This window comes from Eubalaena glacialis, chromosome 1 (genome assembly GCF_028564815.1).
Source record: "Eubalaena glacialis isolate mEubGla1 chromosome 1, mEubGla1.1.hap2.+ XY, whole genome shotgun sequence".
Classification (NCBI taxonomy): domain Eukaryota; kingdom Metazoa; phylum Chordata; class Mammalia; order Artiodactyla; family Balaenidae; genus Eubalaena; species Eubalaena glacialis.
The window spans coordinates 24,683,536-24,701,198 of record NC_083716.1 but is presented as its reverse complement, the minus strand read 5'-3'; the positions used below and the strand labels follow the sequence as shown (position 1 = coordinate 24,701,198).

The 17,663-nt window shown below is 45.1% G+C and overlaps 1 protein-coding gene across 1 annotated transcript in view; it reads left to right on the top strand.

Moving 5' to 3' along the window:
* The window catches only part of SORCS3 (sortilin related VPS10 domain containing receptor 3), a 596,683-nt gene that overhangs the window by 162,704 nt on the left and 416,316 nt on the right, over positions 1 to 17,663 (top strand). Inside the window, exon 2 of the mRNA XM_061193540.1 lies at positions 15,494 to 15,561. Within this exon, the coding sequence (XP_061049523.1) occupies positions 15,494 to 15,561 (68 nt within the window). The remainder of the gene's footprint in view (positions 1 to 15,493; positions 15,562 to 17,663) is intronic.

The window sequence follows — 17,663 nt, the reverse complement described above, 5'->3', positions numbered from 1 at the left end:
TGGGTCGGTGGATGCTGGCAGGGAGAAAAGGACACATGCATGTTGTTGGGGACAGAGGGGAGGATTTGTGTTTCTTTTGGGCTATCTACTCAATCTCATTAACGCTGAGGACAACTAAATAGGCTAAGGAAGAAATCCTACAATGGGATACAGCAATTTAAAGCAAATGGCTTCCTTCTAGGCGTCCATTCAACACATTCAACATCAAGTTTAAAGTTCCTTGTGCCCACCCAAGTTGATCAGCCTTGTTAAAATGGAAAGCCATTTCTCTTTATTTTTCCCATGATTTTCTGCTTTATTCTGGAGTGAGAGGAGCTACTACACCATGGGATTATGAGTCACAAAACGTTTGAGTTAGTGCAGTAAGTACACTAGAAATCACGTTAAATAAAATACTTGCTTACTTGCCTTTTCCCCCTTCCATGAGGTTGAGAGTCTCTGGAGAAAAAAAACTATGTGTAACCTTTTCCAGCTTCTCGAGCAGAACCAGATACATAGTAGATGCTCAGCACAAGATTATTTGGATGAATAACCTTCATTCCAGGTTAAGTGAAAGCAGTGCTGAACACCTGGGCACTTTTATGCCGTGTTTCTGCTCCTTATTTTGTATTCCTTCTCTTTGTCTCAGAATCCAACCAGCTCCCCTGTGCTCCTTATTCCTCTAGCACAAGAATCTGATCTGTCCCTAATTTCTGTTTCTGTATCTGACAGTCCCTGTTCCAGAACTGAAGCTTTAATTTCCAAGCACACCTTGTCTGTGGGAGGGAGATTGTTTAGACCAGGGTCAACACACGAGGAGGCTGCAGGCTCCCTTTCCCCTTTTCCTTGACAAGTCTCCCTGACCTGACTCTTTTGCTGAAGCTAAGATATGTGAGGAACTTATTTTTTACAGAGATATTTTGTGAAAGATAAATTTCTCGGGACCATGGCCATGGATTCTTAGCCAAAGGAAGGACAAGTAGATATGGTCAAATGTGTGCTGGTGAATCAATACAAATAAATTATGTGTTCTTTGTTATTATGTCCTAGACTATACAAGAGAGGGCTCTTAAATCATCCACCATCAGCCACTGGAGGTTCTCCTTTCCAAGGAGTTACGTGGAGACAAAGTCCAGGCTTATGTTATTTTAGGCAATCCAGATAACTTTCTAGTGGGGATATTGGTTTGGCTGCTAGAGTAATGCTAGCAACTGCAAAAGACCAGAGGGCAGCAATTCTTCTCTGGGTCTGGCATGGCCCTGAACAAACCCTAAATATTTTCTACCTCTAATGTCTGGGATTTATGAGTACTCTCTTGCTTGAGTGGATGATCCTTTTACTCTATGATTCAGAACTCTGGGTTTGATCAAGTGCTTGTCCATGAGCTTGAGCTTGAGACTAAAATTGACACCCCCTCCCCACTTCCCACCTCATGAATGGGATGGCCCTTCATCTGTTTGGTATTGGGATGTGGCTGCCCTGGTCAAATTCTCTGGGCAACCCACAGGTGAGATCCAAGCAAGCAGTGTGCTAAAGAGGCTCAAGAGGTAACCGGAAATGTGAATGAGGCCAGGAAATGTTAATTGAGGGAAGAAGATTCTCAGAAGTTCAGGCAGTTGGGCAGGAAGTAACAAACAGACCCTTCAGTCCCCTAGGCAAATGGGCAAGAACAAGATGGGGCCGAAGGAGCCATTTGGCCATGAGCATGTGTCCAACAATGGGAGGATGCATAGATGCAGGGACATAACTTGAAAACCCATTCAACCAAACTGGGGCATGAAATGAGGGTTAGACTGTGGGAACACATGAGATGGTCCTCCTGCGAGTGTTGGAGCTGGATTTCAAGCCCAAGCCTTCGAATTAAAATGAAGCACATTAATTTCCTTGGAAACTTCAGAGGCATCTTTGACTCCATGCTTTTCTGTTATACGCTATTTGCAATTTTTAGCAACAGTTTTTGTAGGGCTCCCATCCCCCCCCTTTCTTTCTTTCCTTCTCTACGGCCATTGTCTTAGTTCAGATCTCTTATCTCTTATATTGGGACTGTTGTAATATCCTTCTCACCAGACTCCCTGTTTTTCATCTTCACTGATTCACCCTTCATACCCCTGGCAGTTTTGTTTCCAAAATGCAGGTGCCAACTGATTATTCACCTGCTCAAGCACAGTAGACATTTCTATGCTATTTACTGAGTAGAGTTGAAACTCTTTAACCTGATGTGCTAGGCAGAATAGTGTCCTCCCAAAAGATGTCCATGTCCTAATCCCTGGAACCTGTGAATATGTTAGATTAAATAGAAAAGGGGAGATAAGATAGTAGATGGAAATAAGGTTGTAATCAGTTGAGTGTAAGGTAAAGTAATTATCTTGGGTTATCTGACTGGGTCCAGTGTAGTCAGAAGGATCCTTAAATGGGAAAGAGGGAGGAAGAAGGGTCAGAGTGATGCAGTGTGAGACTCAACCAATCATTGTTGGCTTTGAAGATGGAAGGGGACCAGGAGCCAAGGAATGCATGCAGCCTCTAGAAGCTGGAAAAGGCAAGAAACGGATCCTCCCCATGAGCCTCCAGGAGGAATGTAGGAATACAGCCCTGCTGACACTTTGATTTTAGCCATTGAAACCCATTTTGGACTTCTGATCTCCAAAGCTGTAAGATAATACATTTGTGTTGTTTTAAGCCACTTTATTTGTAGTAATCTGTTACATCAGCAATAGAAACTTACATACCTAGTAGTTAAAATCATCATTGTCTTACCCCAACCTGGGTCTCCATCTCCTTGTCCATGTACCTGGAGCTCTAACCTCTGCAGACCCCAGCACCCCTCCAACAATGGGAGGCCTGGAACATGACAGGCAATTTCAACCTAATTGTGTCTTCTCATGCTGCATCCTTAGCCTGAAAAGGTCGTTGCCTTCTTCACCTACTAAAAATAAGCCAGATCAAATAGTACCTCTTATAAAAATTTTCATGGAAAGTAATCCTCTACTTCATCGCTGTTAGGGAATCACTCATTTCTATCATATGTCAACCTTGCTGGGTTACTGTGAGATTCCCATGAGACAATAGGTGGAATGACTTACAACCTGGTATAAGTCAGAGCGATTCCAGCTTTCACTGAAGGTAGTCGTATAAATGTGTATCTCTCTGGTTGCACTGAAAGTGTCAGGAACATTGTGTCCTTCATCCCTCCATCCTCCACAGCATTGAGCATGGTGCATCGACCATAAGAGACACTGTGAAGTAATTTGTAGCGTTGAATAGGAGACAGGTTGTGAGAAATGCCCGATCACGGGATTAGATGATAGGTCATTCACTCCACCCTTGTATACAGGGAATCTGGGACATGCTGGGTACTGTCCCAGGTGCTGAAGATATAGTAGTGAAAAATAGGACAGACCATTGTGTGGCCCTGAGGCATCTTACAATCTAGTCAAATCCCTGCTCTTGGTCTCTTGCACTGGTAGCTAGTTCCAATCTGGGGATATCTGTTTATCCCTCGAAAATCCACTTGGTTCGGCAGCTACAATGGTTTGGCTGAGAGCTCTTTCAGCTCCTGAGACCTAAGAGGGAATGATGCCCCTTGACAGGAGTGGCGGAAGGAAGGGGAGTATGCGTGCCTACAGACAGGTCCAGTGGAGACAGACCCTGATATGAAAAGTGACAAGTGGGTAGGATCGCACACCAGGCAAAATGGACTTGGTGAGCCTGTGATCTTCCCATTGCTGAGGCTGTCAATGCACGTCCACACAAAGCAAGCACCAGCACTCAGGGAGTGCTCCAGGCTTTCGTCTCTACATCAGTGAGAGGCCTTGTGAGGTTGCTCTTTATTTTCTGAGCTGCAAGTTGTCATCACTAAAGAAGTGACGTGCTCCCTCTTGGGACATGGTGTTTTCCTACTTGGGTGGGCAAATGACCTGGTTTGCTCAGAGACAAACCAGGATGGCAGGAACCTAATATATGACGAGGCCTGAGAATGTGCCTGGCACATAATCCTAATCCTCACAACAATCCAGTGAAGGGAATGATACTGGTTTCATTTTCCAGATAAGGACACTGAGGGTCCATAGGGTTAGCCACTTGCCTCAGGTTACACAGAGAGTAAGTGGCAGAGCCTGGATTCCACACCAAGACTGTCTGGGTTAGAGCTTTTGATCTATTACCAAGGTAACAGATAGCTTATATTTTCCTCTGTGTTGATGAGTATCTCTGGAAGCTTCACACTAGTGGCTTTGGAGCCATGGTTTCATCTTTCATCTGCTCACACCTGTTTCTGCCCCTGGCCTCCTCATGAGGGTGGTGCTGGTGGTGGTTGGATGGAAGAAATGATGGACATATAGGAGGGTATGAGCTCAGACTCCTAGTTAATGGTATACTTTGAGCTGATTAACTCTGGTTCTGGTGAGCTCTCATCGTGTAGTACAGACACTGGCAGGGAATTCTGGGCTAATTTGACCCCCCCCCTTCTTACTGGGCTGCAAGCTACCTAAATCATTTCCAAGAGATGGCTGTCTCTTTCATTTTCAGAGTCCCTTAGGGAATGAGAGTGAATGGATTTTTAATTCATTTTTAATGGCTCGTTACACAAAACCAGAACAACCTCCCACTATTCAACAGCCATTTTTCACAAGCTCCTTGTTTCAACAACACTGCATTTTCATTTCCTTGGTCTGCCACTTGCCTTGTTCAGCTACCACATTCTGCCAAGTACTTTCTTAACAATGGCCCCATTTTAAATAGAGCTGACTAATACCTGTTAAATTCTGTATCTCTTATCCCTTCCTTGGATCATGGGGGAACAGACATGCCCGTGTTTGGGTTCTGACTCCTACCTCTCCCTAGCTGCATGGCCTGGACGGTTTGCTCATCTGGACAATGTGGGTAATGATATCTACCCTTCACTGTGGTTATGCCCATTACCTATGTAATGCACATAGAGCACCAAGCACAGCGCTGGGCACTTAGTAGGTGCTCAGCATCTATTAGCATCCCCACCTCTGCCCTTTCTATGTTTGTTCTTCTCTTGTCTAAATTACTTAATCAAGTCGTGCTTTTGTCTGTAGGTGTAATGTTTTCTTTAATCTACATCCCATCAGGTATAGGTATATATCTTTGTCCTCTCTAGAAGTCTCTAGAGAATACCAACTCTTGAAAACTTAATGCAGTCATACGAGAAGGTTGCTTTCACCATCTTCCCTCCCTGCCCGTGTGTTCCCTTTATCTTACCCTCTTGTGGACATTCGTGAAGTTCTTTCATACCCATTTTGAATTCTTTCTTCCTAATTTACCTAAAAAAAAGATACCCTTGTAAAACTGTATAAGATATTCCAGAAAGAAGAGGGCTGGGAATTTCCATTCCCCACCCATCTTTTGTGACCTTACTTATGCCTCTCATCCTTTATGAGGACATCTTGATCACCCCAGCCCAGACTCATCTTCTCCTCCTTTGAATGCCTATGGCAACACTTTCAGTTCATCGAATGTGTCATATCTCTGTTAGTTAATAGGCAGCATGTTAATGAAGAGTGTGATAATACTCTTGTATAAGAATGAGAAAAACGAGGCCTGTCCTGAAGGAGCACATCCCCTAATGGTGGAGATACATATGCAAATAGAAAATTATAGTATAATCTAGTGAGTAGCATACTTGGAAGTATGTGCAACAAGGTAGGGGAGCATGGATTACGGGGGATCCATTCTGTCTTGGAGGACAGGTAAGACACCAGAGTGTTGATGGTATTTGAGCTGGGCCTTAAAGAATGAGATCCTCAGGTGGAGAGTGGGAGAGGGGCTTTCAGAGGAGAGAAAAGAGCTTGTGTGAGAGTGTGGGAGCGTGGAACAAGGAGAAACATGGGTATTCTGGTGTGGCTAGAATTTAGATGTTATTTTGGGCAAGTGGCTCTAGAAGAGGGTTAAAATGTCAACTGGGATCAGGTTGAGAAAGACCTTTTATGCTATGCTGAGGAATTTGATCTTAAAGGCGACCTGAAGCCACTAGAGATTGTTTGGCAGTAGGCAACGGGATTCAGCCTCTGCTTTAGAAAGGTCATTCTGGTGTAAGGATGGAAGAGGGGTGAACGTCAGAAATTAAGTCAACTAGTTATTTTGAAGGCCTCTGCAGTCATCTAGTAGCTAAATCCAATGGTCCATTCTTCATCTTTCTTGTCCACGAACTGCCAGCGGCATTTCACACAGCCAATCACTCCTTCCTCCTTGAAACCCATCCTCTTCTTGGCTTCCAGAACACACGCTCTCCTGAATTTCCTCTAATCTCACAGATCATTCTGTGTCAGTGAGCATCTCTGACTCTAGATATTTCTCAAGAAAAGACGTTCAATGCAGGAATTGATTTACAAGAGTGCCGGCAAGGCTGGAGGAACAAGAAGGAGAAAATATAGTTGCTCAAATCTGGTAACTGCAGAAACCGTTACCCCCCTGCCCAGGAGGTGGAAGAGCAGTACAAGAGGCCAAGGGTCTCTCCCACCCAGATTCCTGGGGCTGTGCTGAGCTGCACGAGCCCTTCATGTCACTGAGACCCAGCACCGCTGCTGTTGGTACCACTGGCTCTGTTGCTGCTGTTGTCTTGTCACCCAAAAACAAAGTGTGAGGAGAGGAGCTTTTCCCTGGTCCACATGTCTCCCGAGTGACCCCCCCACCCCCACTGGCAGAATTGGAAGCCAGGAGAGTCTTAGATATACACTTCTTAGGGTTCTGGTTACCTATGATACTTAGGCAGAAAAGTGGACCGAAAGTAAACAGACAGCACAGGCCACCCTTTTAGCTACTCTGAGTGTCCATTTCCATCCCCTATTCATAAGTAGCCTCCTCGTTTCCTGTTGGTTCAGTGGTAGCATGTGAAGCTCAAAATAGCTGGGTATTAGTTTCAGCCTCCAGTTCAGTGGAACAGGTGTTTTTTCTCCTTAGGAACCAAGATTTATCAACAGAGCCAAAAGTTGTGTGGATGTGAAGAAAATACTCTGCGATGGCTTATTGCGAGGAATAATGAGAGGCGCACTCCCACTTTTGCCCCTTGATTCCCAGACTTTTGTATTTTGGCCATTTACTAGTCGAATCCACATGCTAGAAGACAGCACCACAACCTCATGCAGTGCTGGCTTCTAGCTAGTTGTGTCATTGAATCTTTGAAAGTCCATTCAATCATTGTATCAGGTCAACTGCTTCTGGCAGATGTAGTTTGTGGGAAGACCAGTGAATTCCATGGACATGCCCATGACAACACTTCATTTGCTGTGAAATGAGTTTCTTTGTTAGAAGCTATTGTGTGGGATACCATGATGGTGAATAAGGCACTCTGAAATGGAAAGATTTTGATTCTAGCATATTTACCGCAGGCAAGGAAAACAAGTCCAAGGAGAAGAAATTGCTTCCTCTATGTGATGGGAGGGGGACAGTGCAATCAACTTGCCACCAGGTGCCATGTTGAGGCTCAGCACTGGTTTCTGAGGTTGGCAGCTTGGGAACTGCAGTGACGATGCCCATGTCAGCCTTGGCGAGGGGAAGTCCATGGCAAACATAGGCAAAGCCTCCATCTCTGCCACAGTAGCCACTGTACACAGGAGCCCACAGAGCAAACAGGGGGATCTGGGGAGAAAGGCTTACCGGCCTCAACAGAAAGCCATCTTGTTCATCTGCTTATTGGGAGACTGCTCTGTAGTAAGTGCCATTTGGTGAGTATTCGCACAGGACACAGACATTCACTGTGCCAGTTCTGAGAGGTTGAAGCACATACCGGTTTCCCTCCTCATTCCCTGGTCTCTCAGTGCTGAAACGCCCCAGCTTTCAATCCTTATCTCTTACTCTATCCACACTCCATCTCCTGGTGACCTAACCTAGTCTCATGTCTTTAAATACCATCTAATCACTGACAACTCCCAAATTGATATTATTTAGCCTAGACTCTCTGCCCTGAACTCCAGACTCATCTATCCAGCTATTTGACTTCTCCACTTGAATTCTCTTAGGCATCTCAGACTTAATGTCCAAAGCTAAACTTCTCAGCTTTCCTCCCAACCTCCTTCTCCTACAGTCTCCATCTCATAAGATGGCAACTCTATGCTTCTAATTACTTAGTCCCAAACTCTGAGGGTCATTTTGGACTATCCTCTTTCCTTCACGCCCTATATCCAATTTGTCAGCAAATCTTCGTGACTGTACCTTCCAAATATCTTCAGATCATGTTTCTTTTCCTGTCCACGGCTGTTGCTCTGGTCTACCCCGTACCATGTTTCACCTGGATGATTACAACAGGATCCTAATTCACTTTTGTCTCCTCGATGCCTCTCTCGACACAGTAACCAGAAGCACCCTGTGAAAACTTAAGTCCTCGAGTAAAATCCTCCAGGAGCTTCTCATCTCACTCAGTAAGAGCCAGGATCCTTATAGTCCTTCACAAGTCCCAGCAAGATCTCAGCCTCCCCAAATTTCCTGGACCTCATCTCCTACTACTCTCCCTGTCTCTCAGCTCCATCCTCATTGGCCTCCTTGCTGTTTCTTGAATATGTCAGGCACATTCCTGCCTCAGGGTCTTTGCATTTGCTGCTTTCTCTGCCTGTAATGTTTATTACCCAGATAGCCACATGGCTTCATCCCTTACCTCATTCAGGGTTTTGCTTGAGTGTCGGTTTTTCATAGAGAACTTTCCTGGGCTCCTTTTATACTGCTTCAGCCTGCATAGCCCTGGACCACGCCTGCATATGAGCACTTGCTCTAAGTGCTAATATGTCCATCATCTGACCCACCATCATCTGACTACTATGTCACTTACCTACTTGTGTGTTTGTTTATCTCCCTTGCCAGAATATAAACTCTATGAGGGCAGAGAAGCTGGTTTGTTGTCTTCACTGCTGAATCCATAGCACTTGGCCACAAGGAAGCATTCCATACATATTTGCTTAGGGAATGAATGAAAAAATTATGAGGACCGGAAATTGGATGATCCAGTGGACTGCAACACATTTCAGAGGACTTGATGTTTGTCTTGCTAAGTGTGGGATGAGGGTGGACTCAGGGGTCATGCTGAGGATCTATCTTGAACCACAGAGTTGATGATCTGCCCTTTAAAAAAAACAAGGAACGGGATAACCGTTTTGTGAAATTGCGTGCAATGGAACAAGATGACAAAGTTGATATTTCTTGTACAATTCCTTGTCCTATTCCTTGTCCTCTCAGCTAGATTGTAAACTCATGGTGGGCAGGGAGCACCATTTACGTTATTCTGAACTTGGCATATACCTAGCACAGTTCTGGATACCCAGTTGGTGCCCAGACATTGTTAGACTGGGGATCAGTTGGGCTGTGGACTGCAAATATGCAGTTTCTGTTCCCTGGGGGGAGTGCCTCACGAAGTGGGAGGAGGGCTCCAGAATTCAGACTCTGCTAAGACTGAAAAATGCACTTTTGTGTACACTCCCCGAGGAATATGTTAGCATCCTTACTGTGTTACCGCTGTCAATCACTTTCGGTAAAGAAGGCCACCGTCCATATTCCAATTGGCTGGAAACGAACTCTCAGGTAGGGGCAGGAATGAGGTGGTGAGAGGTGAGGGGGACCTGGAGGGGACATGCATAGAACCCCATGGATTTAAAGGTACCAAGGTTTCAGGAAGGTTTAATGAACTAAAGTAATTTTCCTTCAGAGTAAAATTTTACAGGCACTAAAGGTCCTCACTTCACTGAATGTGCTCACGGGCGAGAGCGTCCCAGTGATTTATGAATTTTCAGATTATGCGTTACCCTTTCAGAGGACAGGAATCCCCCGGGGCTTTCTGCTTTGCTTCTAAAGCTGAAGCTGAGTGCAGGAGCCCAGTGAACATACCGGGTCTGATTTGCAGCCTGCTGTGTTGCAGCTGGGGTCTAGAATGGGTGGGTATTTTTCAGAAGGAGCTTAGCAACGCTAGGATCTGAATCCCCCTCACCCGATCAAATAAGGATGACTTGCAACCCTTGTCTCCTGAAGGATAATTATCATACTAATCACTCACATTTGCATAGTACAGCTTCTAAAGCAGGTCAGCTTTCCTTATTTGATTCAAATCAAAAATCCTGTGAGACTGGCAGGGGAAGGAGAATCATTATCCCCATTTTAGGAAACTGGAACAGATACTGAAAATGTAAGTAAGTTGATCAGGCTCGCCCAGTAGCATATGGTGAGATTGGGTTTTGAGTGCAGCCCTCTAGTTGCAAGTGCTCCGTTCTTTCCATGCTGCCAGGCGAGCCCCATCCAGGAGGCAGACGGCTGGACCCAATGGGTCCTGTCTTCATGAAATGTAAAATCTTCCTAAAGAAGATTATACATTAAGGGAGAGTATACATTTCATGAAGACAGGAGCCATTTCTCTTTTGATCGCTTTATCACCGAGGATCCTATGCTGTGTTTGGCATAAGGCAGGAATAGAAGAATGAACAGGAGAGGGGATGTGACAAATAAAGACATTAGTTACTGGCATTGTGTGTGTCTAAAGATCAGGCAGTTAGCTGAGGGCTGGCCTGAGCATCTGGGGGCAGCAGAAGACATGAGATGCCTGGGGACAAGAAGACTGGAGGTGGATGGTCAGCAAGGGCAGCACCAATGCATTTCGTAAGAGGCCAGCCATGTCCCTTATTGTCACCTAATTATATATATGAGTCCCTTATTACAATATAGTCCCTTAATATATATATATGTATGTAATACATATAATATGTGTGTGTGTATATATATATATATATGAACACATAGTAAGCCTTTTGTTATAATATAGTCATCTAATATACAATATATTGATATTATATATGTAATATATATTAATATTATATGTTTATACATAGTAAGTCTCTTGTTATAATATAGTCCCTCATTATCACCCTCTTCACTCTTATAAAACTTTTTGTCAATCCATAGTTGACTACAGGCTGGGCTTCCTCTGTCCTTCCTGCACGATTCCATTGTCCTTTGTGCCTTCTTTCTCACCTTGGCACAGCCTGACTGTGTCTCCAAGTGGTTGGTGTCCCCGTGACATTGCACTCAACACATGACTGTTCTAGCCCCTAATGGCCCATTCTGCTCTACCTCTGTGCTGTTTCTTGTAACTGAAATGGCACCCTTCTGCCCTGCTTTTTTTCTGTCTATTTTTGTCCAACTAAAATATGAAGGAAAGAAAGAAAGACAGGGAGGGAGGGAGGGATAAAGAGAGAGGCCAGACAGGCAAGGGAGTAAGCTCCATTTCTCTATCTCCAAATTCTTCATACTTCAAGTTTTGGCTCATATAATCTTTCCTTCATGAAGACTTTGCTGACCACACTTTCTGGACTTAATTGCTTCCTCCTTTCAACTCTTATCTCACATTATCTGTACCTCTCAGATACACTTATCATCTCATCCCTTCTTTTACTGTCATTCATTTATAATCCATTCAGTGGACCTTGTATAGCACCTGCCACGTGTCAGGTGTTGTGCTAGGCATTGGGGATGCAGAGTTGAATGAGACCTGATTTTTGACCTCAAAGAGGTCACAATCTAACAGACAAGACAGACATATGGAGAAGTCACATTAATCCAGTTTGATAAAAGCTATAAGAGATGTATGAACAAATGCTCTTCCAGAGAATATGTCTGATGCCAATTTACAGTTATATGTGCCTATACATAGGAGCTTTTATATATGTGGCTTTACTACTCTGTGTGTGCGCCTGTATGTGTATAGCTTATATTGAGAGAAGTGCTATTTACTCATGAATAATTCCAATTTATTTTCATTTCTCCTGTTGTCTAAAATCCCCCTAGGATTTGTAGCCTGTTGGTCAAAAAGAAACTTTTTGACAAAGCTTATTTGACAAACCTGGATCTCCCAACAGTTTGTCTAGTTATTTCCTCATTACACATCTCTGTTTCCTATTTCTTTCTCCAAGAACAAAGAAAACAAAAGTTACCTTCACCCCTGGGCCTTGAGCTCTGGATCTTTCCCTGATTCCCAGAGTTTAGCAGGTGTCTTTCTAATTCACATAAGAGGAGCTCAGTAAATATTTGTGGAATTCATGATTGAGTGATAAACTCCTTGAGAGCAAGGATGTGCCCTCCTCTCAGTTCCCCTGCTCATTGCCTTGCACACAGAAAGCTCACATAAACATTTGCTGAATGGAGGAGCATTGCATTAGAGCGGAACAAGCATGGTGGAGTCTCATAGCCCTGGGTGGGAATGCTGGCTCTGTCTCTTGCTAGTTGTGTGCTTTGGGGAGCAAATTGCTTAACTCTTAGGACTCACTTTCCTCATCTGTAAAATGCAGATGCTGTATTACATCTGCTCAGTCTCAAAAGTGTGTTGTGAGGATTGAGAAGCACCCAGTGTAGTATTTAGCACATAGTAAGGGTTCAATTAATGTTTGGTCCCTGCGTTTCCTTCTTTGAATTTGACTGCCAACTCTCATCTGGGGGTATCTGCTGGAGAGGAGTCAAGTCAGGCTTTGCTGTGGCTCCCAGGGTAGCTCCTCCATCCTTCCTGCATGCCTCATCTATCCACTGGTGATTCTTTGGTCACACTCACATCTTCTCGTTCTGATCTGAGTGAGTCCTTGCCCAGCAGCCCGGGGCTTGTTAGTGGGTTTACTGCATCTGCTTTCAGTTTTCTGCCCTGGTAATCCCTTCTTTCTGGTGGCCTTTGGAAGGCTCTGAATGGTGAGAGAAGCCAGAGGTTGACAGGCTTTCTTTCAATCTTGGTTGTCTTTGCTAGGCACAGAATATCTTAAGGCTAAAGGTTACATTATCATGTCTTCATAACTTTATTATTGTCTTTCTATGCTGGCTCCAGGGGAAGGGTAGCTTCCAGCCCCAATTCTCAGTGTTTGGACCTTTCCTCTGGGGACTGTTGGGGTGATTTTGCTGAGACATCTTCCTTATGCATCTCCTATGGCCTGCTTTCTTTGTAAAGTCCACTCAATTTAAAGGCAAAGATGCTTTTAGAGATCAGGATTCCACCATAGTGGAAGGGTGGTGTCACTGCCGCATGGAGTTGGGAGAGGAATCATGGTGTGGTGGAGTCTTTCTCAAAGCGTGGTCCTCTAATAGCCACAGGAAGGTTTCTGGACCCTCCCCAGGATCCACCAAGTCAAACTTGCTGGGAATGGGACCAGGGAATCTGCATTTAGCAGGCTCCCCAGTGACTGTTAGTCTCTAACTTTGCTCATGGAATGGGAAGAACTGTGCCCTGGGCACTTGGTCAAGGCCACACATTGTTGGGACTTGAACTTGAATCATTTCCTCTCTCTGTGTCTCAGTTTCCTCATCTGTAAAATGAAGGTAATAGACTAGATTAACACTATCCCGTTCTGAAGACTATGCTTTACTGCTGAAACACCATTATCTTTCATTGACTCAAAAATGATGATTTGATTTGAGAAGATGGAAGGGAGGAGAGTGATCCAAGCCCTGGGTAAGGAGACACAGACACATGAGAAGGGCTCTGCATTTTTGAGGGGTTTTCCAGACCCAGTTGTTTGTTAGACAGTCAGTTAAGTGACCTCTAACCCCCAACATCTCTTGCTTCTTTCTTTGTGGGCTTTGCACTTTTTTGAGATTGTTTGATGTCCCTGAAGGCTTGATGTTGGGAGACAGTGAAGTAGTCTTACTTGCTCCTGCAGATTCTAGATGGGTGTTCGGATCTGTTTCTAGAAGAGCATAGCTTTGAGTTTCTTTGTCCAGATTTTGGGATGGTCTGCACATAGGCACCCATGTTTTTACATAGTGACTGTGAAAGAATGACTTGGTCAATGAAAGAAGTAAAATGAAGAGAAGTCTGGTGTGTATGTATGTGTATGTGTATGTGTTTGTATTAATTTAACAAATAGGAATTATCGGCACATTGCTAACTATTTGGTTGGAGAAGGTTTGGATAAGTCTTGTCTTCATTAGACCCTGAATTTAACAAATGAGGAAACTCGCTATTAATGGGAGAGGCATGGACCCACTGAGTGACCGTGGAGAACAATGCTTTGCAGAGGATACACGCTCCTTGCAGTTGTGCTATGCTAATAGGACAGGTAGCTTGGTACTTTGGTACCTATTCTCCTGTTCTACAAATAGCCATGTCATTGATGTTCTTCTTGGCTTGGCTGTTTCTTGCCAACCTACTACTCCCCATCACAGGACACAATCTGAGAGAAGATGTAAGAATCCTCCAGTCATGGCCCTGCAGAGAAGTTGAATGTTGCAAGTCAACTTTTCCAGGGATTCTCTTTGACCCACAATGGATCATATCCTGGCCTCTAATTTTTTCTTAGTTTACATAAAAGAGGTGGAAATGGTACTGACTGACCCCATGGGGTGCTGGATGAGAATAAATCTCAAAGTGAGTGTTTTGTCGTCGGTTAAATGCCATAAAAATGTTCAATATAATGGCTGATTATTTTTCTTTAATCTTAAATGGATACCTAGAAAGGGAAAGTCCCATCTTGGTAGCAGAAATTCATTATCTCGGAAAGAGTTTAATGGTTGCTGTGCAAATGAACTGGAGGAAGTTAAATTGTGGAATGTGAAGGAGCTGAGAAAAGTGAAATGAGTTGTGCATTAAATTTAGATAAACACAATTATGTGTAACTGGATTATCACGCGTGCAGGCAGACACTGTATATTAGGCACCTGTGTTTTGATTAAAATCGATTCAGGTGCATGTGCTTAGCATCCTGATAGATATGGGGTTGTGCCTAAGCCACTGTCTGGGTGCACGAGGCGTAGGCAGGGAAATGTCTGAGATCCAGGTTCCCAGCTGGAGAAGTTAAAAGGGCCTGGGACCAGCCTGGCCAATGGAAGATCATTTCAGAAAACTGCTAACCCTATTACAGGCTGTCCAGCTCTTTGACACATACAGCTTCCTTCTGGGTTTCTTAGTTTCAACTGGAGTCACGGAAGTGGTCCTGGAGTCCAGTGGAGTCTAATGACCTGCTTACTCCATGGGTGGGACATGGTAGAAGGCAGATGGCATCAGAGACTGTTGGGGACTGGGCTTGCCTGTCATTCAAGTTTTTATGGCTGTGAGGCCCTGTGATGGGAACACAAAATCTCTTTGAACCTCTCTGTAGACACAGAATCAGGCCCAGTTCTTTCTTAGCCTTTTAGGTCTACATCTGTAAGTCAAAGTCATCTCCAGATCAAAGGCAAGCCCATCCTCTGATCTCTGGGTGGCCATACGTGTGAACAGAGCCAGCTGGCCTGTGCCTGACCTTGAAGGAGGACAGATGTGGAGAAACAACTGTCAGTACCCAGTTAATTCCTGGTGACATGTTTTATTTCAAAGGCAAAGCATTGTCAGGATTAAAATAAATGCTACCAGTTACGGGGGAGTATTAAATTAATAATTTTTTTCCCCTTGCTTGATCCTATAATACCCGTCAACTCCACAGATAAATTCTAAGCCCTCCACTGGGTGATTTGAGATGAACTGTATATTGTTACACAAACTAAAGTCGGCTTCTTTTTTTCCCTCCCCTTTTGTTCTTTTCCTCTGCCCTCCTCCTTACCCCCCTCTCAGGTTATACTTATCCTGACGAAGCTGTATGACTTCAACCTGGGAAGCGTGACAGAGAGCTCACTTTGGAGGTAAGTGGGTTAGAGATTCTTACCTGGCTCCTCGGGTTCGGCTCACGTGAGGAATGCCAGCTAAGCAGTTGGAGAGCACGTTTTGAAAGGAGCAGAAGATGGTCCTCCTCCTGGATGCCCTCTTTAATGCCCTGGGTGGCACTGATGGCCTCCATCTGCAAATTCCTTAGCACTCTGCTGACCTCCCGTGGGGTCTGTCACATATACTCCCTGGCACTGTGGTTGCTTCTGCGTTCCTGCAGTGTCTCCTTTGACTTGATAAACACAAATGTGGGTAGAGAGATCAGAGCATGCCTGGGAAAAGTGGAGGCCGTGGATAAGGGAGCGTGCTGTAGAAGGGATGCCGGCCTTGGCATGAGTCTCGGCCCAAGGACTGTTTCTTGTCCTTTGTGCCTGTAAGATGCTGTGATTCTTGAGAAGCCCATGATTCTGGGAATAGACACATGTGGGAATCAGGCCCGTGTGATGATGTTTGTGGTCCCAAGCCTTCGTGGGCTTCTTCATCCATAAAATAATATCAAAAAATATATTTTACAACTGTACTGGTGTAAAGACAAACATATTCATATTGTATATTAAAACTTGTTTTCAGCCTAAAATATTCATTTTTTTGTTTGTGGCTTTAAAAGAAATGACAGCATTTTTGTGAACCCTAGGCTCTGTGTCCATGTGCCTGCAGGATAAGTCAGCCCCGACGGAAGCCTGGGACAGGGAGAAGGATGTGGGTGGATTAAGTCAGAGAGGGCTTTCACGAAGCCGTGAACCCCACAGTTTCTCTGGCTAGGGGACGCCGCACACTCACTCCTCCATATACCTCCTCACATGCAAGTTCATGGTCACTGCCACGCTGCTGGCAGTCACACAGGGCACCAGCAAGTTTCATCAGCCTCTCTGAGTCAGCGCTTCATGCTCTGTGCTTATTACCTCCACGGGCCTCAAGAGGGCTGTGTATCCATTCCATTTGCTCTGCCACTTGTAAACACTGGGGAGAGTGCTGTCACAAAAGGCCGTTCACTTGGCTGTGTCTTCATCCCAGCGCCAGTCCTGAGGGTCTGCTGGGGTTTTGGAGCAGAGGGGTCTGGGGCGTGAGTATCTGCATGCCTGGCTGCTTCTTCCTCTGACCTGTCTGCGGAGAATCAGCCAGAGCCTCTCTCCCAGGGAGGGGAGCAGTCACAGCATCTATTAAATATTTAGGGTTAATTGCTCATGTCGATGGAGGCCTGCCTCCATTTGCACAGGGTGTCCAAAACCTAATTTTGCTGCTCAGTGAAAAGTGGCAGAGGTATAAGTAACCAGGGTGCCTCCTGTAGATGAAAGCATGCCTGTTTCCACTCGCGTGGGACTCCTGGGAACTTAGGCCCTCAGGCCCTGTCACAGGGATATGGTGGTGATCCTTTAAGCCTGACTCCAGTGCTGTCTGCTTGGTGCAAATAATGAAACAAACCAGAAAAGCCCATGCTTACAATGGGAAACAGCTGTACCTGGCAGCCCATGTTGTAGGAAAGGTTTGCTAGTTTTAGAGGTGGACCAGGCAAAACCATGGGGCCGAAGCCAGGTGCTTAATGCTAGAGGCCCGTAAGTGACAGAGTGTGTGCCCCACAGTCATAAGAGCCAGTGTATTCACTAGTGTGTGTCAAGGACAGCAGATGGCCAAGTGGCCCTAAGGGCACCCTGATGTCCCATTGCCGGGATTCAAATCCCAGCTTGTCCACCCAAAGAGCTCTGTGGCTTTGGGCACTTTACCTAACCTCTCTGGATCAGCTTCCCAGGGCTGCCGTAATCAAGGACCACTGGCTGGGTGGCTTCAAACAGCAGAAATGTATTCTCTCCCAGTCTGGAGGCCAGAAGTCTGAAATCAAGGCGTCTTTAGGGCCACCCTCCTTCTGGGTGCTCTAAGGAGAACCCTTCGTTGCCTCTTCCTGCTTCCCGTGTCTGTCGGTGTTCCTTGGGGCTGCATTACTCCACTCTCTGCCTTTATCATCTTCTCCTCTGTGTCTGTGTCTTCTCCCCTTCTGTCCCTTAGAAGAACACTTGCCACTGGAGTTAGGGCCCAGCCGGATAATCCAGGATGCTCTCATTTCCAGATCCGTACATCTGCAAAG